The sequence below is a fragment of the Zootermopsis nevadensis genome, unplaced genomic scaffold, assembly GCF_977971745.1.
Source record: "Zootermopsis nevadensis isolate Lab colony 2312 unplaced genomic scaffold, Znev_1.0 Znev_ptg000017l, whole genome shotgun sequence".
NCBI lineage: Eukaryota > Metazoa > Arthropoda > Insecta > Blattodea > Termopsidae > Zootermopsis > Zootermopsis nevadensis.
In genome coordinates, this window is record NW_028259149.1 from 14,120,794 (window position 1) to 14,146,069 (window position 25,276).

General features: G+C 39.3%; 1 protein-coding gene across 15 annotated transcripts in view; it reads left to right on the forward strand.

Moving 5' to 3' along the window:
• The window catches only part of LOC110829062 (spondin-1), a 50,659-nt gene that overhangs the window by 9,101 nt on the left and 16,282 nt on the right, over positions 1-25,276 (forward strand). For 14 of the 15 annotated variants that reach the window (XM_087350863.1, XM_022062371.2, XM_022062370.2 and 11 more), the window contains 8 exons: positions 2,723-2,915; positions 18,086-18,365; positions 20,028-20,172; positions 21,165-21,371; positions 22,260-22,383; positions 23,073-23,203; positions 23,649-23,865; positions 24,572-24,740. In XM_087350863.1, the coding sequence (XP_087206989.1) occupies positions 2,732-2,915; positions 18,086-18,365; positions 20,028-20,172; positions 21,165-21,371; positions 22,260-22,383; positions 23,073-23,203; positions 23,649-23,865; positions 24,572-24,740 (1,457 nt within the window). In that variant the 5' untranslated portion in view covers positions 2,723-2,731. Of the gene's footprint in view, positions 1-832; positions 881-2,722; positions 2,916-18,085; positions 18,366-20,027; positions 20,173-21,164; positions 21,372-22,259; positions 22,384-23,072; positions 23,204-23,648; positions 23,866-24,571; positions 24,741-25,276 lie in introns of those variants that run through there. The other variant, XM_022062376.2, reaches the window with a different exon arrangement.

Here is a 25,276-nt window from a genome sequence, read left to right on the forward strand (position 1 = left end):
AGTGTTCTGTCAGACGACAGGTCCATATGAACAGCATCCTTCCATCCTTTTCTCGGACTGGGACCTGTTCATATACGTTCTTGGCAGATGATCCAGAAGTGGTTTGCCATTGCCTTCTTCTGTGTGTGAATGGAGTAATTGTTGGGATGCCACGGAGAAACCGGGGAAGCCCCCGGAGGAAAACTCCGTGTTGCCTAGACCACGGCCTTGCCCAACACAAGTTATAAATTCGGGCACCGCCGGGAATCGAACCCGAGACCCCAGGATTACAAGGCCAACGTTCTAATCGCTAGACCACCGCTACTTTTATTGTCACAAATTTCTGCTTCCAACTTTCAAATATAAGTTAATTGTTATGCTTTAACTAATTACTAAACTATAATCAATTACTGATAATAATGTGATATTAACAATTATTTAAGTTTTTAATTTGCATATTTAATTTTATATAATTGATCTTATATTCAAACTTTTAACCCAAATTGCGCCATTTTATCGATTTAAAAAACATTAGGAAACTTATACATTCTAACTAAATATTTAGAAAAAATATATTTCCTGGCTAAGTAATATTAGGGCTTCCAGGTGAGATTTTTGATAGTTTGGGATTTCGGACTTCCCAGTTGGTGCTGATATTTATTTATTGCACATGCAAATCCCTTGTTGACAGCTTTTGATCCGGAATTTTCATTTTCAAAGCCCGCTGCTAGCGAACTGGTTTCCATAGCACAGAGCCCACTCCAGTAGCTTATTCTTGGCCCAGGACAGACTTCATCCCCTTTGGGCAGAAAGCCAACAGCAACATTCGCTCATTTATACCAACACATTTCTCTGCTAGGGTGAACGTAAAATTCTCTGATTGGTTGCGTTTTCTCTACAGGTATTTCCGACTATTGTTTCTCTTTCTTTCTTAATCCATTCTTTATTCATTTATTTCTTTGCGTAGATTTGTTACAAAAATAGCCATAAAACTGTGGACTTTTCAGTTTTAACAGGGAAAAGTATATTGTGTTTTCAAACTTTGTGTTTTGATTGTTTGTTAACATTTACGTGTTAACGAAGAACATAATGGACACTTAGTTTTACAAAAGGACACGTTTCGCGAAGGTCTTTAATTAAGCGAAAAATATTGTAAAGGAAAAATTTCTATTATTTTAGTGGCAGTCATTACAGGTAATTGAAGATGAACACGTAGTAATACATTTATTGCAATGAACAGTAGTTAGTATGAAACGAGTAGTATTATGTACAATGAACATATCATTTGATAGAGAGAATTCCTCCACAAAAGATGTACTGATTTTATCATAATGACTTTGTCTACAAAGTCTCGTTTGTGAAACCGGTTTGTGACGTATGCCGATAAGGTCGTAAGGCACATTCTGCCCATTGCACATCGTGAACAATGGATGGATATGCCAAATGAATAGAAATGAAAATGGGATGAGGGGGTGGGGGGTGGTTATGCATACATGTCACTGTCTTGAACCCAGGACCACATGGTGTCGCTCACAAAGCCTCTCTGTCAACTAGTTTCTGCACATGACAAGCACACAATATGTATCATTTCCAGCATTGTTTCATTCCTTCGACCTTCTCCCACTTCGTAGCTCCATGACTGATAGAGCTGGGGGCCTGTGTCTGGATTTTCAGGAGCAATTAGTCGGGCGGGGGGCGGACAAGTTTCTAGTAGGCCTATTTGACTTGCCTCAGTACAGTCAACATCTGATGTGGACGTGCACGTGCGTCACAAAAATAATGATATATATAATCAGACTGCGCACAGTCACTAATTATACTGAAGATTTATGTCTTCTGGGTTGTTGCGCTGTGTAATCTGGTCGATGTTAACCAACGTTTCAGAGGTCATACTGCCTCCATCATCAGAGTATGAAGATTTCTGTCTTCTGGGTTGTTGCGCTGTGTAGTCTGGTCGATGTTAACCAACATTTCAGAGGTCATACTGCCTCCATCATCAGGGCGATGAGTATGAAGATTTCTGTCTTCTGGGTTGTTGCGCTGTGTAGTCTGGTCGATGTTTACCAACGTTTCGGAGGTCATACTGCCTCCGTCATCAGGGCGGTGAGTATGAAGATTTCTGTCTTCTGGGTTGTTGCGCTGTGTAGTCTGGTCGATGTTAACCAACGTTTCAGAGGTCATACTGCCTCCATCATCAGAGTATGAAGATTTCTGTCTTCTGGGTTGTTGCGCTGTGTAGTCTGGTCGATGTTAACCAACATTTCAGAGGTCATACTGCCTCCGTCATCAGGGCGGTGAGTATGAAGATTTCTGTCTTCTGGGTTGTTGCGCTGTGTAGTCTGGTCGATGTTAACCAACGTTTCAGAGGTCATACTGCCTCCATCATCAGAGTATGAAGATTTCTGTCTTATGGGTTGTTGCGCTGTGTAGTCTGGTCGATGTTAACCAACATTTCAGAGGTCATACTGCCTCCGTCATCAGGGCGGTGAGTATGAAGATTTCTGTCTTCTGGGTTGTTGCGCTGTGTAGTCTGGTCGATGTTTACCGACGTTTCAGTGGTCTTTGTTACTTCCATCGTCAGGGCGACGATGGAGGAAGCTGTAAACTTATACCAGACTACACGGCGCAACAACCCAGAAGACTGCCATCTTCATGCTGTATAATACTGTATAATGTAATAATAATAATAATTCATACTATTGAAATGTGAAAGCCCTATAACCAATATCTGGTTTTATTTCAGTTTCACAAGATGCGAGGAGGGGCGCAGCTCGTCACGTGTCTGCTTTTGGTTAGCATTTCGCAAAGCTTTTGCGCATTTCGATGCGATCGTGAGCCAGAAGGTCACATGCCACCCAAGTCAGAGGCCGACTACCGCTTCAAAATCCACATCAGTGGAAATCCCGACAAATACGAGCCCGGAGAAATTTACACAGGTAACATGTTTGCGCCTCTGTTGAAATGTGCCGTGGGACGTAACTTCGTGTCGGTTGCTACAGTTCGGATTCTTTTTCGTGGCCTGTGCCTTGCGCGTGAGGAGAGGTAAGATGTCACTGGTGGGGGGAGGGGGGGAAATTGCAAAACAGCCGAATAAAATACAGTGTAAGCAGAAGTTATAAATCTGCTGGTAAACATTAACTATTACATTTGTTTGTGTTGTTTCACACAGACTTTATGCTGTTGAGCCATTACATTTTTGACTTATCTCTGTGTCTGTTGTTTGACTGTTTACATTTTGAGTTGGCTGAATGCTAACATCCGATATTTTATACACGCATCGCCGTGGCAAACTCTTCTCCACAGTCGACCCCGTTGGAACGTAGGTATCTTAACCCTGAAAAGAAAGTTTGGTGTCACTGAACTGCGAGTTGTTAACTTGCTCGCTCAGTTGGCATATTAAGTAAGGATACAAAGTTAGTGTATGCTCTTATTACAGATGCATTTGCGGGAAATACCAACAGCATTAAACCTACAAAGTTTTATGTTTTAGAACCCTAAAATGCTTCACCTGAACAGCTGGCTTTCTAATATTTGTTTAGCCTAATTTTTATGATCGAGAAATTGAGATGTTTTTGTTTTCGAGTGCCTGCGTTTGAACCAACCGTCGAATTGTAATGAAACGTGGAAGTATGGCGCCACTGAACGTTACTCCTGTTTTGTATTTTTTGATTTTCCTGCCATCATGAACAACAACATGGCGTTACTGCGATCTTCTGAGGTGGAACTTACACTGGAGCAATCTAGTATAGTTATAAAATGGTGTATCGCTGTTATCCGAAAATAAAACATTCGGGACATACCATAAGTTAAATTAGTCATAAGACAAATAACGAATTATTGATTTGCGCATGTCAAATTTTGTATTGAGATTGATCATGAATGTACTAATTATGACTAGAAAAATGGTTCCATATTTTTTTTAAAATTACAGGAATGCGACGCGACTACACGATACTTTTAAATTTATTGTAATCAGAAGATGACTTGTCTCCTGGGATATTGCGCCGTGTAGTATAATAGACGTTTACCGACGTTTCAGAGGTGATTGATGCTCCGTCATGAAAAGAATTATGACCCTGAAACGTCGGTAAACTTTTACCAGACTACACGGTGCAACATCTCTGAAGACAGAAATCCTACTCGTCGCTGTGAAAACCTGAAATCTCTCTTTGGTGTGGTCGAAATTTGCACTAGTCTTAATTACGTGCAAAAGTGCATTGCTAAGTAATATTACTATTAGTTTATAGTTTATGTTTGTATGTACATACGTGTATGTGTTACATCATGTACATGTTCTGTATGAATCCACTCATGAATAAGCTTTTGAATAAATGTTATTCCCGGAGCTTATTGCACGCAATTGAATGGGCCCTTCGCTTCTGTTTTCGAAATTGCAGTTTATAATCTCGTTGATTCTCGGCCTAGCAATTAGCAATTCCCACTTCTTAGCGCGAATCTTTCAAAGGGAATATAAAATTACGATAGGGATATCTTGGTTTTGCTGAGCTGTTAAGTCAAGTAATAGCGTCTACAGGTTCCTTGGATTTGGAATGGTTTTAATCAGGGCCTTGTAACTTGACTACTGTAAGGGAGAAGCCGATAATAAAAAGTGCTGGAATTAATTGAATCCCAAGAGAAGGCACAGAATTTTTGGAGTAGCTTTTGTCCTGTCAGCGGCGTGTCACAGGAATAGACAGTAAGAGACGCAGACGTAGAGGGGCCTAAAGAACTGCTTGGGATGTAGGATTTGAGGTTTTTGATGGCGGTGAGTCTGAAGATTGCTGTCTCGATCATCAGGGCCCTGCCGAAAAAATATTCGTACGAAAGTTGCAGATACTAATGAGGACTATATTTTGTTGTGTATCGTTTTGAATGAGTAGCCGTTTTAAAGAGAATTTATGAAACTGGACTTTAATTTTCATACGAACACATGGGAATATGTGGGCAGATAATAAACTTTTGTAGGCGATTTAAGGGAAAAGAAGTGTGTTCAATAATTTCGGACAGAGGAACGAGATTTTCACAGCATACAAAACAGTACGTGTAATGTATGCGTAGGTGTTAATGAACTCAATATAATGCGACAAAAGAAGGCAAACGTTTGGAAGAAGAAAGAAACATAGAAACTATTTTATCACTGATAAAAAATAAAAATACGAATTGAAAGAAGAAAGGAAATGGAAAATGTAGAGTAATTTACTGGTATTAATGCTAATCTGGATTGAACGATAAAATCTGTTGAGCGTTTAATTAGGCTCCCTTCCTGCGAAAATAGTCCGATATGAATTTAGAAATTCTGATATGTATTTTGTGTTAAAGCTGTGGGTAATGGAGAAGGGGTGGGGGGGTGTTCTGATCACTGGAATGAATGCCTTATCCAACTGATATCAAGTCCGTTCGAAGAAACTTTCCACAAAATAGCTTATGACTTATATCGAAGAAATAAGTTAGGAGGAAGAGATCTGATAAATTTAAGGAAAGGAGGGTGTGGGGTGGAGGGAGACGAGGAATGGACGAAGCAGTGAAAGTTAGAACGAACAGAGATTACAGTCGCTGTTTGAGAAGGGAATTTCAAAGAAATTGAAAACGAAGTAGGGGTTTCTCATTTTGTTTGCCAGTGCTTTTCTGCGAAATTAATTAAAGTGTCTCTGCTTTTTATGTTATCATACCGTTGGTGGAAACTACAAATTGAACCGAATAAGAGAAACGTATACGAGCTAACAGGGCGAACACACGATCAGAGTTTGAAATATTTTCACATAGATTTGGCTACTTTAAATGCATAATGATGAGCTTCATAATTTGTATTCTTTACCAAATGTTATTGGAGTGATAAAATCACGAGGATGTGAAAACCAGAAATGATTCGACCTTTATCTTTGCCACCACCTCCAGAACGAATTCAGTGCCAAATTAACTCTTTGATTTGTCATTTAAATTCACCGTATTTCGTTTTTGTTAGAACAGTTCCTCATTCATGAATTCATTACTTCTTTAATTCCTTCAGTTTTTTTCTCTTTCCGAGTTTTAGTACGCTGCTATCTGAAACGTAAACATTAAAAAGAAGTCCAATCTGCTCTGCGTTTCACGTTAAGTGAAGAACGCAGATTGAGGCTGGCTGAGGGATGAAGTGACTGGAGAAAAACTGCGTAATGAGATGCTTCATAATTTGTACTTTTCGCCAGATATTATTAAGACGATCAAATTAAAGGACTGCAAGATGGTCGGGGCATGTAGCAGTTTATGTTGGGAAGCCTGAGGGGGCGAAACCACTCTTAAGACCTTGTCGTGGATGGAAAGATAATATTAAAATGAATCTTAAAATAGGGAGTAGATGTGAACTGAATTCGTCTGGCTCAGGATAATGTCGTCTGAGGGCTGTTGTGAACACTATAATGAACTTTCCGGTTTCTGGAAAGATGGTGAATTTCTTGAGTATATGAGCAACTAACTGTTAGTTTCTCAAGAAGGTATCTGCTCTACGGAGTTTGTTGTTTATTTGTTATGTTTATTAGACTGAACGTGTTTGGAAATGTTGATTGAATTTATGAATGATTATGAATTATTTGTATCTGCCGATTTACTAAATTTACGTTGTGGAGGACTTATTTATAAGTTAAATGAGTTTAGGGACATGTTTCATTTAGAGTTTCTAATCGCAATTAGTGTGATACCAACGTTTCGCAGATGCATATTGTCTCCATCTTCAGGGTGAGTCACATCCAAGAACAGCATTGTCATCCTCACTAGGTTAGTCTCTAGTCCGATACAATATGTTTTAGTTAACTGGGGATGATCAAGTACTGAAGATTAATTTTCCAGTTCTGAGTCAAACCACTCGACAAATTACAACAGAGTGGAGGTCAGAGGTTACTCGAACAAGGACAGCGATGTGACAGAGACGTTCTATTTATTTATCTCTGCAAGAAACAATGTTACTTGCATAGGTTTTAGAAAGGAAGTCGGTATTACTTCAAAACTCAAAAGAAGTGTCTCGCAAGTTTCAGTCACAAAGAGAGTGGAGCCGACAAGACAGAAACGGAATATCGGACTTCGTTTGGTTAGTGCCTTTAGAAGTAACAGCCTGCAAGATTAAAGTCCATTCTCACTGCTAGACAGACTGTAGGTCATGGCCCCCTGCGTCACATTATGTACAACTGACTTTCTTCAAATTGCACAGCGTGTGGTAACACTTTTTGCTGGCAGTCGTGGCCTTCTACTGCATTTTCTCTGCATCCAGTTCAAAAGCGTGCTCTAAATTCTGGTACAGGTGACGACAACCGGTGAGCCCATAGAATTTTATGAAAGAAATTCCAGTATTTTGATACTTTGGCAGGCATTTAGAAATTGGAAAATTGTAATTCTGAAACCTACAACGTTTCGGAGACCCCTTGTGTCTGCTTTGTGGGGCCCATTGAATGAAGTCAGTCTTCGAAACGTAGAAGATCGGCACGGTTGGGGTCGAACCCAAGGGTCATTCAAATACTAAGCTAGAATGCTATGCACTAAATTGCTGTTGTTAGTTGCACACAGCGAATCGAATAAATGTGTAATGGGGAGTAATGTCTTTATGTCTGTTCGAGTATTACGTACCCAAGTTCTTTGACGGGTAACAAAAATAAATATGGTGCTTGGTGTCTTCACTGAAAGTTGTCGCCAAATTTAATTCTTGTCCGTTTCGATTTAATGTAACTCTTGCTATTTCTTGGTGCTCAAAACGAACTTTAAACTATTTGAACGTTTGTGTTTGTTTTTATAATTGCGGATTATCTCATTCATATCCTTATTCCCTATTTTTTTTGGGTGGGGGGAAGATATGTGAAGGGCTATATCCCTACATACGTAAAACACTAGGTGAAAGATATTTGAGATTTTCACGGCGGCGAGTATGAAGATTTCCGTCTTCTGGGTTGTTGCGCCGTGTAGTCTGGTCGATGTTTACCAACGTTTCGGAGGTCATACTGCCTCTGTTATCAGAGTATGAAGATTTCTGTCTTCTGGGTTGTTGCGCCGTGTAGTCTGGTAGTGCAGAATTTTACTGACGTTACTGCCTCCATTATCAGGGCCCTGACGGTGGAGGCAGCAAGTTCCCCAGAAACGTCGGTAAACTTCTACCAGACTACACGGCGCAACAACCCAGAAAGACAGACGTCTTCAGTAGATGAATGACTCCTATATTTTAAACACATTCGGGCAATCCGAAAGAGATTAATCTGAACATTAAAGTTTGATGCTTCACCAGGGTCAGTGCGTGTGACACTGCGCTGCAAACTAAGCCAGCAGATCGACCTTGACTGCTGAAGAATCTGGATTATTTCTTATCAGACGCTCTCATTTGAAATTCGGTTACAGATTTGTAGATTTATTGTGTAAACACATTCGAATCCGACACGTATGTAGTTAGTTAATAAGCCTACATACAACGACGTAAAATAAAAATAATTTTTATGCAGTGTCATATCTTTAGTGTGGTTAGCTTTGCAATTTACAATTTTACGAAACTGTGCTTGCCCTCCTTCTCCTCCCAATCTGCTACAAATTGTCCGAGTCGGGGCAAAATATATTCGTTGTTTATTGAAGACATTTTGTTCATCGAGGCATGACGTCGAGTCTTGGCTACATAACTGCTCTGTGCAGGAGTTAAGCGGTTATATATTTATGGTTTGGAAAAAACGTTCAGTTAATTAACAGGGTTCTATGCTGTCCGTGACAGTCTTTGTTCGCTTTGAAACATCGTGGTCGATGTGTCGGATATTTTCTGATAATGCTCGTGTAGTCCTTAAATACACACGACTGACTGGCTGACTGTGATTTACGAAACTATTGGATTGGTACAACGCTTGGTTACTGGATTTCAAATCCATTCAGTTACAGGCGTTATTCGCTATAGCAAAATCATTAACAAAATCAAAGTCAAAACTTGGAAGTTCGACTTTTCTTAATGCAGACACCTATCACTCGATTTAGGAATTTTCCCTACAGAGGACCATGTAAATTTGTATCTCTTTTTCAATTTACGAACATTATTTTCGCTACAACGAAGAACCAACCCTCGTCAGAGGGCTGAGTGTCCGCTTCGTAGCGAACGCGGAGGAATATAGCAACTTCTGATGTTTATTCTCTAACTACATTAACTCCCGTACAATGTGAACATTTTATTTAACACTTCATTAGTTCTTTAGTTAAATAGACAATAACTGTGATTAAAAGTTATACTGTTCTTATTTTTATGACATATAACATATGTGTTGATTTTTATTGGAATCGGGAACCAGTTACAATTTTTTACATTGAAATTAATGAGAATTTAATTTTCGATTTACGAATTTTTACGTTACGAAGTTTTTATCGAACGAATTACGAATTTAGGAGTATGACTCATTTTTCTGGTAGGTCTGTTAGGTGATGTCATTTACTTAATACTAGATGTGGCATAATGGTTGTTTGACCATTAATCAATCTTCTTGAATTATTGGCAGGTCCAGACCGGTCCTGGGGTTCACTCAATTTCCTATCGAATGTGTACTGGGGGTCTCCATTTCTAAGATAAAGCAGCCGATGTCTGAAGCTGATCACTCGATTGCATCTAGTGCTGAGATTAATATGTGGAGTTGTACCTCCATTCCCCATATGGCCTCACGGCGTGGTGCATTAAATATGAACGACCAGTTTAGCATAACTAGACCTACATACACAATTTAATCCAAATCCGTCGATTTATTTGAGGCGAAATAATTGTGTAGGTGGGCGAAATTACGTTCACTGGTTCTCTCTCAAGAGCAGTTGACGTGCCACAATCAAGATATGTCGTGCTAGACCATACTTGTGACTTTGAGAAGTCGATAATCGATAGCGAGATATTTACCAGACTTCTGAGGGTAGGCAAGAAATGGATGAGGGTGAACGAGAGAGAATACTCTGACGAGAATTATTTTGTGGGGTGGGGGGGAGATTGTGTTTAAATATGTTTCGATCACATCATATTTTAAACGGCTTTTATGATGGCTCTGTCCCTTAGATTTGTATCGAAAAATTGTTTTGGAAGTATTTATTGCTCATTCTTATAGGTTTCGTTAAGTGATTTCATTTACAGTTGCTTATTTATTTTGATTGGTTGATTATCGAAGTCAGTAACAGGCATTCTGTTTTTGCGTTATTTGGTAGTAAACTATTTTAATATTATCCTTTAGAGCACTGAGGTTCTTTCATTATTAGTCTGTTATCAGAGTAAGCTGTTAGCTATACAAGACACTACTTTCCTTCTTAAATACTGGAGTTTATTTTCCTGTTAAATATTTAAGTTGTTTAAACTAAGATGTTAAATATTGAAACTGTTTTATTACTCTGCTAAAATGAAGCTCTTTTACTTAATTCTTAAATAACGAAGCTACTTTTTGTATTACTTTGATAACTACTGAAATTCTCTTGTAGTAGTCTTATTAAAAATATGCAGACCTATTAGAATTCAGGTCGTCATGGCAGCACATTCAGATATTAACAGAATAATTAATAACTGTGTTTGTAACTTGAATTTGCCTCATTGACAATGTCCGTACACACTACAGGCCTTACAGAACACACGACAGAATCCATGTAATCGTGTGATTTTCATTTTGCTCACACAAAGCCGCCATTGTAGCCACTGCTACGCGCTGTTTGTGTATTCGACTAGAATATTTAATTCAACAAACGTTTCCTGGCGAAAAAAATGTTATTCAATTTGCGGTATTTCTGTAAATTATCGAAGCTAGAGGGGAGGGGTGAAGTTTTAATTTAAAAATCAATTTTTTGTTTACGTACGAACATTTATTGCGAATTAAAGGGACGATACAAATGTAAATTGTCCTTATGTTTGCCACAGAGCAATCAAACGCATGTGCAGTGCAGTTTTATGTAAAGGCATTCTTATAGTTTTGGTCTATTTGATATTTTAAACAAAAGTGGATTAAAGGCATACAAGTTCTATCTTGTAAGATTTGAGGTTTTCGCAGCGGTGAGTATGAAGACAGAAATCTTTAAGTTCTATCTTAATAACTTTTGAGACATGTGATATATTTTGAAGAAACACAGACGTCTTGCCGCTGGGGCGGGGGATAGTTATGGACTTTGGTACTCCAAGTTTGTACCCCCCTCAAATTTGAGTTATGATAGATTGAAAGAATGTGGAACCTTTGTAAAGGCGCCAATCTCAAATATCAACATGACGGCAACGGAAAGTCTATATTTATCTTTCTAATTGATGACAACTAATGAACTATGACAGCCCTGAAGATGTCGGCAGTATGTTTATTCGAAACGTTGGTATCCACCTATAAGTCTACACGGCGTTACCACCCAGAAGACCAACTCCGACATCTTCATCGCCGTGGCAACGTCAAATCTCATTACAGCTCGGAGTTTAAAGTTTGGCACTGAATTAGCTAGCTTGTATTCCTCCTCTTTAGGGAGTGGCATTTTATGCACACCAGATACAGAATAACTTAGCGGTTCTAAACCTTTTCGAGACGGGGGATTACATACACCCTTTCTAACAGACTCGCGGGCAGTAATTTGACAACTTTTTGCAGTTTATTACAAATGCCACTAACTTAGGCATACTGTTACAAATAAGTCCACATGTTAGAACTATAAAATACTTTTCTTTAACAGAACAGAAAATAGGGAAAGATATGACACTTTTATTTTCTTTAAGTATCAGATTGAATGTCTGTATTTTGCTATTAGCATGGGGAACCCCCCCCCCCCCCGGGTATGTAATGATTTACCACCATGACTCGGTGGCCTGAGCTTCGTTTGTAATAAGCTCGGAAAGTGTATTCCGTGTCTGAATGCACACGTTCTTTGCAACGAGCATTTAGAGGCATTATATGCGCCATGTTTGACAGTTTCCACTTCGGCCGCCAGTTCGCAGCACCTCAGTGTCTACTTCACGACTTTTCCTTATCTGTAATTTTATATCATCGCTCTTAGGATATTCAAAAATTCGTGCAGGATAGCACAAACTCCACAAAATTTTTAATTGAAATCCGTCCACTGGTTCTCGAGTCGAATCTACTGTACAGATTGACAGACAGAGACGGACAGACATGACAGCCCATAACGCATTTTCGCTATGCACTTCGTACAAAGATCGCACGATAACGGCTTGTGCCAGTTTAAGGTGATGATATAATATAATATTGACCTAGCCTGCCTCACACATTCGTCTAAATGAGGAATCTGGGAGTTACCTCAGTGCTTCTTGTGCTCCGAGAATTTGCTTTTATTTCATCTGTTCTAGAGCCGTTATCCCGCTCTTACGCTTTGTAAATAATTGATGAAGAAAATCTCAAGGAGTTACAAGAAAATTCGAGGATTTCTGTTACCGATTTGCTTGTGTGTTTCATGCAGATTTATTTTGCGACTTTCATCAAATTCGATGTCTGTAATTCTCGTTAGTTTGAGTTGTTTGGTGGCTAGAAAGTCGACTCCAATGCATTCGTTATACCATGTCATAGAAACATCGAATTCATAAATTGAATACTAACAAAACCTGTATTTCTGGTAATGGCATTTCCTGCAATAAGTGCATGGTTCTGGACTGTTTCTTGTAAAAAGTGATAGTCTCCTAACTGGTTAAGAAATTTCAGATTTTAATGGAATTCAGATGCTCATTACAGTATTCACAAAAGTCTAACATCAAATCCTATCTCGAGTTAGTTGCTTTTTTAATATTACATTTCGGTATCCCAAGTGTTGCCTTCCCTTGGAGTTCTCTGGTTCTTCTATGCATTCTACACGTCCCGCCCATCGAATTCTCATTGGTGTGATCGCCCTAACAATATGTGATTCAATGTAAACGATGAAGTTCTTGAAGATTTCTGTCTTCTGGGTTGTTGCGCCGTGTAGTCTGGTCGATGTTAACCAACGTTTCAGAGGTCATACTGCCTCTATCATCAGGGCGATGAGTATGAAGATTTCTGTCTTCTGGGTTGTTGCGCTGTGTAGTCTGGTCGATGTTTACCAACGTTTCAGAGGTCATACTGCCTCCATCATCAGGGCGATGAACCAGACTACACATCGCAACAACCCAGAAGACAGAAATCTTCATACTCATCGCCCTGATGATGGAGGCAGTATGACCTCTGAAACGTTGGTTAACATCGACCAGACTACACAGCGCAACAACCCAGAAGACAGAAATCTTCATACTCACCGCTGTGAAAACCTCAAATCATACGATGAAGTTATTCATTGTGTAATAATCTTCATTGACATTAGTTCCTCTCTCTTAGATCCCAAATCTTCTTGTCAGCACTCAGCCCGAACACCCGCAGTCTGCGCTGTTCCCTCCAGGTATATCGTCGAATAATCACTCCGCGTAATTCCAGTTTTCCAAGACGTGACCTAACCTAACCGCTGATTAACCCCGGCGGCAGTCTCTTCCCCTCAAACTTCGAAAGTTCTGTGATGGTCCCAAGATCCCTGGGAAAATGTTACCATGAGGATGAGAGCACTTTAACTCACTGTTTTTACAGCTACTGTCATTGAAACATAATCTTTTATTTATGAGTAAAATTTTGTGCTTCACTCCCCTTTCCATATCGATCTTTTCTCCCTCTTCCACATGTGAATATTCCTTTTGGTGCAATATTTCGCGGCTGGCACTCTAACACTGCCGCATCACAAATTACATTACATTTTCTTTTTCCTGCAATCAGTTACCACTAGAGTTACTGAGTCAAAATGACAAGGCAGACCGCTTTCTCAGTCTGCGCTGACCTGGTAGAAACGAGGCGACTGACCCCTCCCCCCGCCGTGTCTGATCCATGGCTTTATTTCACTTACGCAACTGCAGAATGGCCTTTTATCACATTGATAAGGGGCTTATCCCCTCTTCACCGGCTATTTGGTAGAGATTTATCGGGATCTCCCACTGCCAAGAAAATGCCCATCAAGCGCTGTTGTTTTTAAATATCTAATATACGAGGTGCGTCCACAAAGTAAGTTTCCCACTCGTCCCACAGCTAGCAAACCTTATATTGCGCGAAGCGACTGTGCGTACGTGATAGAGCAATGACGTAGCATGGCGCATGCACTAACGGCACTTCCCGCGTTCTCACAGTAGCATCGTTGCAGCTGTTGAAGATGGAGGTTCTTATTCCAGCTCCCGCCGACTGTGAAGTGCGGTCAGTGATAACGCTAGGCCGCACACGGCTCGACGGACAGCAAGTCTCCTGCAGGAGTTCAGCTGGGAGGTGTTTAATCATTCACCCTACAGCCCGGACCTCGCTCCCAGTGATTTCCATCTTTTCCTACACCTCAAGAAATTCCTGTCCGGTCAGCGTCAGCGTTTTGAGAATGACAGAGAGGCGGAGATGGTTGTCACACAGTGGTTCCAATCCCAGGCGGCAGACTTCTACGACACAGGTATTCAAAAGTTGGTCCCACGGAATGACAAATGTCTCAATTCCGGTGGCAAATGTGTTGAAAAATAGCTGGACACTTGCTGTATCTGTTGCAATAAATATTTCCATGAAATTGTGTTTTGTTTCTGTAAACGACCCCAGGGAAACTTACTTTGTGGACGAGCCTCGTATTATCTGAAAATTTCTTCTAAATGACATCCGAAATGTAAGTGTAAACCAGCACGCAGGCTTAAGAGCTGCGGGATGATAATACGATGTTATTGTTTTTATTTAGAACCGGTTAGAATCAGAACGCAACATTTTAGTCGACAAACCTGAAGGAAAAGTTAACTCGTGAGACCTAGAAGTAGATGGGGGATAGCACGGATTGTACGAAAATTAATGGTGGCGTTTTGTAAGTGGATTGGTACAAACAGACTCTCCTGTACATTGTGATACATTATATCTGGGTCGCTAACTCAAAAAGGTTGTTATACATGATACTGTTATTGATTTTATTAATCTCATAAAGTTTTGGTAACGTTGTTACTCAGATTCAGTATGTGAGCCATTTGCATCTCGGATGAGAATCCCCGGCGGTACGCCACTGTTTACAAAACTAAATGAGTATTTAATTAAGTCAGAATTTGTTTAAAGCTGGGTATTGTATTAGTAATGTTATTGCAAGGTCACGAAACGCCGTTTACTTCTGTAAACGCGGTATTACAAAGATTCTTATAGAACGCGTATGATGTGAAGGTGTGGAGAGGACACGTCTGTCCCAGGACGGGAACCGCTGACGGGTTCTTTCGTGAACACGGAAATTAATATTTTCGTTTCGTAAAAAGCGTGGAATTTCCTGACTAGCTAAGTTGGCTTCTGAAAAGGACATTCTGCAGTTCACAGTCTTTTGTCCGGTCCATATGAGGCAGCTTTTGTTACAGAGACGTATATTACGCCCCCACACGTGTTACAGTTTCCTTTTATTTGAAGAATTTCGGAAGAATCAAACGTAGGACCTCTATGGCGACCTACATTTGATTGGTTTAATAAGCACCGTGTACATTTTCACTAATGTTATAAATGCCCCTTAACTGCTAGTACGGTTCGCAATTTTACTTTGTAATTTTTCAACGCGAAAGGCATGGAATCTTCAGAGATACATCGAAACAGATAAAGAGAGGAAACAGTTGGATACATTTCACACATTAGTCAGGACGCCAGCCACACTTGACGGTCCCTTTCTCTCATCTCACCATAAGAAATTCCCTGGGAAAAAACCACCCGCTGTCAATACAATATGCCGTTCATCCTAATATCCGTAACGAAAACATTATCCTTTCGTGGCTCAGTCAAGCGTCTTGATACAGTTTCGAGTTCCCACAGGGGCAGTGATTTTCCTTTCCAGTGGGTGTCATGATTGTGGTCTGAACGGCCGTGGCTCGTCAGTTCCCGTCATGAGCAAGGATCTTTTTCTGTGCTATAATTTCCAGACCGAATCTGGCGCCCGCCAGTCTTAAGACGACTAAACGAACCTAAAATTTTGGGAAATTTGACTGTGAACGAGGAGTTAAAACGCTTATGAAGTACAAAATATTCGTGTCTTAGGCGGGATTTGAACATCAGGTTTGAACCGCGGTCCATTGGGGTCGGATTCAGTCCACGTTGGGCTCTACCTGAAGATATATAACTTGGACTCTGTGTTAAAATAGACCACGACGACTGCCTCACAATTCTTTCACAATGACCATCTTTTCCTTCGATTTTGTTTCTCTCTGCTTCTGGTTTCGTTGGTTCTGTCCTTCCTCTAATCTCTTTCCCTCCTTCTTTTATCTCATCATCCTCTTCTCTCAGTCCATGGCATATGGCTCACGAAACGTAAAACCAAAATGCGAAGTAACAATAATGGGGGGGGGGAACCATTCCAACTTCGGTTTGTCTTGCTGTAGCGCCGAACCAACTAATTAATTCGCCATTAGCGTAATAACTGTCCGACTGACAGCAGCACGGGGTCGTCAGATCCTCTGCATACCGAGAGCCGGTCGCTTCCTGTCAACCGACGAAAATTACGCACGCAAATAACTAGTAATGAGATTCCTCGTCAGGAAAAGGGGGTTTCCCTTCTCGTCACGACGCCCTGACCGGCTCTGGGCCCACTCATCCAATGCGTAACGATGGCTCTCTCCCCAGGGCAAAGCCGCCGAAGTGTGAAATTGGCAAGTCACTTCCATCTGGAGCCGATATCAGGAAGGGACCGCTCTTTAGCACTAGTCCGCAACATGCCTTCACGGCGCTCTCTGTCTGAAGGGTATAGCGGCCAGAGCTTGAAGCCGATATCTCACCTTCATCTCGTGTCGAGATTTAGAATGAGTGGAGCTTTATCTCCATGCCCCTGTACGCGTTTATCGCTTACGCACAGCGACAGCTTCACCTGTTACCTCACGTAATTAATCTAGTCAAAGTATTTTACCAAGAAATCAGATATTTTTTTGTAAAAACCTGTAGTCCAGAATCGAAGCAGGGCATTTGAATGTTTGTTTCTTGTTTTCTTTCATAACGCTGTTTTAGCTGCGAAGGTTATGTTACGTCATCGGGGAATGGCAAGATGATTGTGAATGTTGGATGCAGAAGACTTTCGAAGAAGCCGTCGTGGCCTGTTTTAATGTACTCTGCCGGTATTTCCCTTTAGGGACAGTGATACAATTGTTGTTTGATCGCTTCTCCATCTCTCACTTTGTTTCTTTCAACCATGGAGTAAAATGTCCACCTTTTAAGTCTCATATTTCCCCCGCTAGGAGAACGTCATGTCTCACGAAACATAAGTCAAGCGGTGAAATAACATAACTGCGGGGGGGTGCGGGGGTGGAATTGGGGTCGCAACCACTGAAGCGTCGGTTTTCCCTCAATCAAAATTTGCCGGCAGCCCTGTCAAAAGTCGAACTGTGTGCGTTCCGAATACAAATCAAGAAAGTCATCAACTTACTCTGCCTTCTATATCTTACGAATCAATCAGTTCGCAAACAGAAAATAGGACACTGATGTTTTTAACCAGGTCTGTAAGTTACGTTAATTTGTCTGAAGTATGTATGAAGCCTCTCTTCACGAAGTAAACGTTCCTTTTCTCTCTTCAAAATTACAATTCGTTCACTTTAGCGTGTTTCAGATCAATGGATGGGAAGAAAAGTTTTGTTAATCTTCGCTAAATTCCTATCACCTCCGCCCCCTCCCATCCGCGCCCCCACGGTGTTCCCGTTGTAGTTTGTGTGTCTCGTTTATTGGTTAACAGGTTTCGAGTCTCTGCAACTCCTGTTGTTATACGTGACTTTCAGCATGTGAACAAACTAAATTTAAAATTTAAAATTTAAAAAGTACATTAAATGTAACCTAAAACATGCGAGTTTTGACGTTTTTACGGTAGTGGTTGTTCATTTGTCTTCCGGATTGTGACACCGTAGTCTTAGAGGTGGTATGTACTGCTTCTGTTTTCAGAACACGACCCAGAAGACCTCAAGTACCCCGTTTTTCAAATGGTCCCCAGTCATTCTTTTACATAATAGATTCTTTTGATGTAAACGGTCTGTTTCTTTGTTAGATAGCCATCTACATATCTAGTTATTTGTTAGTTAAAAGAAATAATTTGGTTAACTACAGCAGATGTTTTCTCAAACGATTTCTGATACCGAAAACAGAAAAATAAACTTTTTTGCAATTCTTTACAGTCAATCTGAAAGGTGAACGAATCCTGCAATCCCCTCAGAAGTTCACAGGTTTTATGTTGGTGGTGGAACCCTGGGTAGATGGCCCTCTGAGGGGTATGGTGGTCCCTGTGAACGACTACAACACCCGAAACGTGGGCGTTTTTAACTTGTTTGGCGACACCTCAACTAAATTCAGCGACCGATGTCCCAACGCTGTAATACAGACGTCTTCAATACCCAAGTCTGACGTTCAGGTGCTGTGGACTGCCCCTCCCAAGGGCAGTGGCTGTGTTGCATTCAGGTAATCTATTCGTTTTGTGATTACAGAGGGTACTGATCTGATGTAAAGGTTCATGTAAAGACTGTCCTGTAGGCCATTGTTGCACTGGCATCCAAGGTTACTGTTGAGAAAGTGTGTTCCAACAATATCCATACCTCATTGTTGCAGTAATGCGATCCGAGATGTGTTGTGCAAAAATGTCTTCCAACATCGGCTCCCATTGTTGGGCCAAATGCCCTGTCATTGAACTAATATAGTCCAAGAACATTGTTGTGCAACTATGGTTTAAATTGTTGTAGAACGATGACCCCTGGTCATGCGTGTTTACTGCCTCCAAGGAAAGATGTGAATGACGGAAATGGATGAGTCCAAAAGATGTTCATTGCTCACTTTTAGGTGTAAAGGACACCTATCTAGGGGTCTCTTGAACATTATTTGCACTAATGCAGTATACATACATATTTTATTAAATTCCATGGATCCATAAGATAGTCAGATGACAATAAGATGTGGAAGGGGTCATAATAATAATACAATATATATTATAAAGTATGAGCCTGGATAGCTCAGTCAGTATAGTGACTAGCTACAGGCTGGACGGCTGGGGTTCGATCCCCGATGGGGGGCAGAGTTCTTTTCTGGGGCCCACCCAGCCTCCTCTACAATGGGTCCTTTCCCGGGAGTAAAGCCGGCCTGGCCGTGATGCCGACCACTCACCCCCATCTAGTGCCGAGGTCAAGAAAGAGAGGAGCTATACCTCCACTCACCCCAAGCACCTGTACAGCACGTAACAGGACAAACTTTACTTTACATATTATAAAGTACAATTCATACTATTATATAAATTTCACATAATACAAACAAAGGGTTCACCTAAAGTAATGATGGGGATGTTCACGGTTGATCTGCCTGCATGTATGAGTCCATGTTTCACCTTTGAAACTACTCAGCCAATTTAAGTGGGATTTGGTGCTGGGAGTGTAAAATATCAGTAATAAACTCCATGGAGCAGAGTCTTTAGAAAATGATGAACACTGTTAGTAAAGAAATTTGTCGCTGTTTATGGAATCCAAGGATTCATTATCTTGTTCACAGCAGTGATGTAAAATACTGTCTGTCTTTGGAATTAATCTGTCTTCATTTATCTACAGTAACACAGTCATTACATGACGTTCTCATCAGCCTGAAAGAAAATACTGTGTCACTGATGTGTTAGAAGTATGGAAGAATTGAGTGACACAGAACCTTGCATGCACAAATGTAAATATTTACTGTTTGTGGCAGACTTTGTCAATACAAATTAATTTTTGACCAGGAGTGGACCACGGTTATAACGCCATCACCATTCTGTGAAATTTACTGCATATTAAAATAATATAAACAAATAAAACATAATGAAGTGTAAAAAGTAACGTGAAAATAAATTACTTGAGGCCTGATGATAGAAGCAGTATGGTCCTCAAAATTTTGGCAACAAACTAATTTCTGCGTGGTGTGAGCTCCCAAAAGCAGATTGAGCATACTTATCATATCTACCCACAGTTTTATTTTAGTGCACTGCAAGTGATGCTGTTGCCATCACTTGTGGTGAGGAAATCTGTCTTAGAACGAATTTCATGTCTTCAATCCCTATTATGGAAATCTTATGTAGTTATTTGTATTTGTCTTTATTCCCTGATACAGGGCAACTGTTGTGGAAAATAGTGATTTTTGGTACATGGATGATGGTCCACTGAGTCGCTTGCTTTGTGAAGCTGTTGAAGATAATGACGATAATCAACCTGAAGTTGTGAATCCTTGCTGTGCTTGTGATGAAGCCAAGTATGAGGTAACAAACATTAAACGCTTAACCAACTTTATAACACAAGTGTCTGCAGGTGGAATCAGACCTCGTTGTTGAATGGTTGGCATAATGTCACAGGATTCATGGTTTGAAACGACTTTGTGACTGTACTGAATATAATGCCAGTATAAAGACAACCAAATACCTGAAGGTATAAGTTGAATCAGTTTCCAAAAATGTCGTACGTATCAAATACGTCAAACAGTGTATAATGTCCAATGTGACTGTCTTGTACTGTTACACGCAATAAAAATAAATTTATTATTACCAAATTGGAATGTTTGCTGGAAATAGGTTTGTCCTCTCATTTAAAGCTCTTTGTACGTATACCATACTCTATTCATGATGGCTGTGGATTTAATGTAAATGTATGGTGGATAGGTACTAACAAAATTCTGGCCTGCTGTTGGCTGTCAGTTCTGCAACTTACCAAAATTACAGTGGATATGATGTAACTGTACCTTACTGCAGAAAATCAACTAGGCCTGACATCAGTAAAGGAAGTACACATATAGTGGTATAGTTTGTGTTTTAATATTATTAAGATAATAAAGGTTGGTTAGGATGATAAGTGGTTTCAAGAATTTTGCACCTTCTTTGTAGCGACCATCAGCTCAGGTTCTGTATTTGTCACACCAAATACTTTACAGGTGAAATGCACTTACATATTTTCTCTTATTGTAACTGCTTGTTCTAGAAGTGTAATGAATTAATCAGTTTATAATAATTATTGTTGTGTTATACAAGAGAAAAAAATAGTGTTGGTGAAGGAAGGTAACACATTACTTGGGAAATTAAAATAAAATTATTAAAAGATTTTATATTTGTCCTTTACCTGAAATAATCAGGCATTTCATGAGTGGACTACCTACATATTATATAGACTGCCTGAATTTCATATTTTACTTGTGATATATACACTCATTAGTCATCACCACATTTTATGGCATCAGCATGTGACTGTTGATTACATTTAGGTGACTTTTGAGGGTTTGTGGTCAAGGCACACCCATCCAAAAGATTTCCCAACAGGCGGGTTGCTGACAAGATTCAGTGATGTAATTGGAGCTTCTCATTCTGCTGATTATTGGTTCTGGGATTATGGTAGCTTTGCTTCAGAAGGTTTGCGCCAGGTAGCAGAGAGAGGCGCCACTCGTATGCTCGAAAGTGAATTAAAAGCTCAGGTGAGTTTAAAAAATAAGATTTGTATGTGTTTTGTATGTGTCTGTACTGTTTATTTTAAGGAGTTTGTGAAGGTACAATTGTCCTTGTGTTTAATTAAGCCTCACATCGTGAAAACATTCCTGTGCTTTTAATTAAGGGCATAGGAGAGGATAATATTAAAACGGTTTGTCATGAATCAGAATAGGATTCAACTGACTCAGGATGGGATCATGTTACAAGTTCATGTAAACTTGGTATTGAACCTTTGAATTTCACAAAAGGTGGGAAATGACTAGGTGAGAGATTGTCAAGTTCTTAAAAAGGACTCTTGTTTCATACAATTAGTTAGTAGGTTAATTAATAAGAATACTTTATAAGAAAATGAAAGAAATGAGCATCATTGTTAATGATAGTAATGATCAGACAGGTTCTGGAGTGAACCCAGTGTTTTGTAGATTTGGTACCTAGGATTATTTTCCTGGATGTGAAGTGGTCTGGCCATGAAAGTGATCACTCATGTCCATCTAGTGCTAACGTTTAGGATATATGGAGGTTTACCTCCATTCTTCCAATACAAATGTATAATTTGGTGCTTAGGCATAGGGGAAAATTCACTGTATTTCATTTTATTAACCAAATTTTTGAGGAGGTACATTAATGTTGATTAGTGAGATTTCAGTTTCTCATGGCAGCAAGTTTTAAGATGGCTGTATACTGGGTTGATGTGCCATATAGTCTGGTAGAAATTTACTCATCATCCTGATGATGGAGGTAGCAAGCATCTCTGTAATGTCTACAAGACTACATGGTGCAACAACTCAGAAGACAGCCATCTTAATAATTACAGTGGATTGTGCCTACAGAGATCATTTAATGGAACTGATTAAATGAAACTTCTCTTTTTCTAGAGTGAACATATACGGACAATAATAAAAGCGCGAGGTATTAGCTACCCCAACGTGACTCGCAAAACATTTGCAGTGTTCCGAGTGGACAGGAAGCACCATCTCATGTCCATCGTGTCAAAGATAGGTGAATACAACAAACCTAACATTGTCTAAATTAACAGCGATTAAAACTGGGAAATGCTCGCATTCTTCACTTAAAAATATTTTGTCTTCTGAAGTATGATTTAAAAGCCTAAAAAATGAAATTTGAAAATGACAGTTTTACATTATATTTTTCTTAAATTTAGACTGTTATTCTAAGGGAAGAACATAGACCGAAGGTGTCTGAGAACAAAATGATGAGAATGTTTGATATTTTCTTCCACATTCTAGTAATAAGAGTCTGATAAAAATTGCTTAATGCTGGTTGTACTCTTCACCAAATATTATTAGGGTGATCAGATCAAGGAAGAGGAGCTAAGTGGCCAAGTTGTATGCACAGGATAAATAAGAGATTATAAAATGCTCAAAAGAAGAGACCACCTGGGAAATATAGGTATAGATGGAAGAAAATAATTAAATATATCTTTAAAAAAATAGGTTCAAATAGTGGGCTTTTGTGACCACTGTGAATAATATGAGTTTTATAAAAACGGGTACATTTTGACCACATTAGGAACTATCAGATATTTGAGGAAGTCACCCTTAATTGGTTAGTTAGGTATTAATTCTAATTCTAATAATAGTAATAATAAAAAGGTTTTTGTATCTACAGAAAGCTATTATTAATGTAATATAACTTTATAATGTTACTAACTAAATTCTTTTATGCAGATCCATCACCAGATTGGATAGTTGGAGTGTCCCGCCTGGAACTGTGCCTGCGGAACTGCAGCTGGGTGGAACACAAAGTTCTGAATCTGTACCCTTATGATGCAGGCACAGACAGTGGAATCGCATACATTGTGAGTACATTTAACATACCTACAATATTTTTATTAAATGCATTTATTGCAGATACACATTAAGAACTAGTCAAAATTAATTTTCTGGTAATACTGCTATATGGACTTTTAGGTTGATTGCAACATTTCAGGGGAACATACTGCTTTCAGCTTCAGTGCTGAATTCCTTGACTAGTTTAGTTTCTATTATATTCTCGAGAAGGTCTCAGCTTTATGGTTACAAGAGATAGTCAAAAGAATAGTTGGAATATTTAGAACAGACAAGAAATTCTTGTACTCCAAACTAGGAAGTAAAGGTATTATTCATGCTGTAGCTAGTTGCTGTCCTAGATCTTCATTCAGATGTGGGAGAAGTTCAGTTTGATTCTGATGCTTGTTCAGTTATGAACAAAAAATTCCTTGCTCCAAATCTTTTCATATACTAACAATTAGTTATTACTTTCAGTCACCAGATATGCCTACAAAGCCACGTGAGACAATTCGAAACATCACGTCCACCTATCCAAATGACCCAAAATCTCCATTTTATGGTGAGGAGATGAAGCCTCTGGCTCGTTTGTACCTCACTCGTCAACGGCTTTATGAAAAGAGCTGTTCAGATGACACTTCTGGGGGTACTTCTGATGATGATTCTGTATTGGATGAACACACAGTATCTGGAGGTACATCATTTTCAGTATTTAGTCCTAATACTATTGTGTTCTCACCTGACTGTTAGAACGGGTAACACACAGGCATGGTTCGATGGTTGTGGCATGTCCCCCATTTGTGTTTGTGTTAATCACTTTATAACTGTGAAGCATCACAGGATGAACAATGAAATAACAACTTGCATGACAGAAGATGTCTACAGAATTTGTTTGATAGATTTGAGGCATTTATTTTTAAATATTAAATTTGATTTTACATAATTGTTTTTATACACAGAAAGACCAAGCAGTATGCTAACAGCCAATCACTAAGAAAGGGAATATCATTTATACATATTAGATAAATATGTGTAACTAAAACTATTAATATATTAATATATTAGTTTTTATTATGCCCAGAACATGGTTCATGTTAAAGTTTCTGCCATTGTTCCTGCTGCAGACATGATATGCTTCCATAACACTTTCATGCATATTTGTATTAAGAACCACACTAATTCATAACAATAATGAGATTTGTGTTCTGTCTTTGCTTTTCTCTTATACCTCTTCATTCACTGGAGACCACTATTCCTTTAAGTTATTCATATAATTTATTTTTTTTAGGCCTGAGTTAATTTGAAATTATTTGTCACATTGAATTGTGTTTTATCTTATTGTTATAACCTATAATGAAATAGCCAAGTCTACAAAACAGTTAATATTGATTTGCCCACAGACTGTGAAGTGAACGAATGGGGTCCATGGAGTGCGTGCTCTGTTTCATGTGGTAAGGGTGTAAAGTATAAACAGAGATCTTACATGGACACTACTAAGGCCCAGATAAGATCCTGTAATATAAAATTAACAGCTAAGTATCCCTGTCATGGTGCACATGAGACATGTAGGTATGTATGCAGATTTTACTTGCCCAGTTGTATGTGATGCAGTGTATGGTACATTGACTATATTTAAAAGATTATACATCACAGATTGAATGCCTTATTTTTGATTTATTTAACATAAATTTTTCAACTATGTTAACATGTTATGATTTGTGAATGATGAATCTAAAGGAATATGAAAGGAAGAAGTCATTTTCTGTTTTAACATGTTCACTTCCACTTGACACACACATACATCATGCAGCTCCTAGTATGAGTGCCAGTGATGCACATGTGTGATTTCAGTCTCAGTAGCTTTGCCTGCGTGGACTGTTTCGCACTGTGGTTAGTTTCTTCTTGGTACATTACTAATCAGATTGGATTAAAGTTATATGTGAGCAAATTTGATTCTACCTCATAACTCTCATAAGTCTAGAAATAATGACAGATAAAACTGATAATTCTTATAACTCAGCTCCAGGTCTTTCATAACCAAGACTAATGTGCTGCTGAAGCTTACAAGCCTGATGCAATTTTTGATTTATTAGGAAACATTTTGG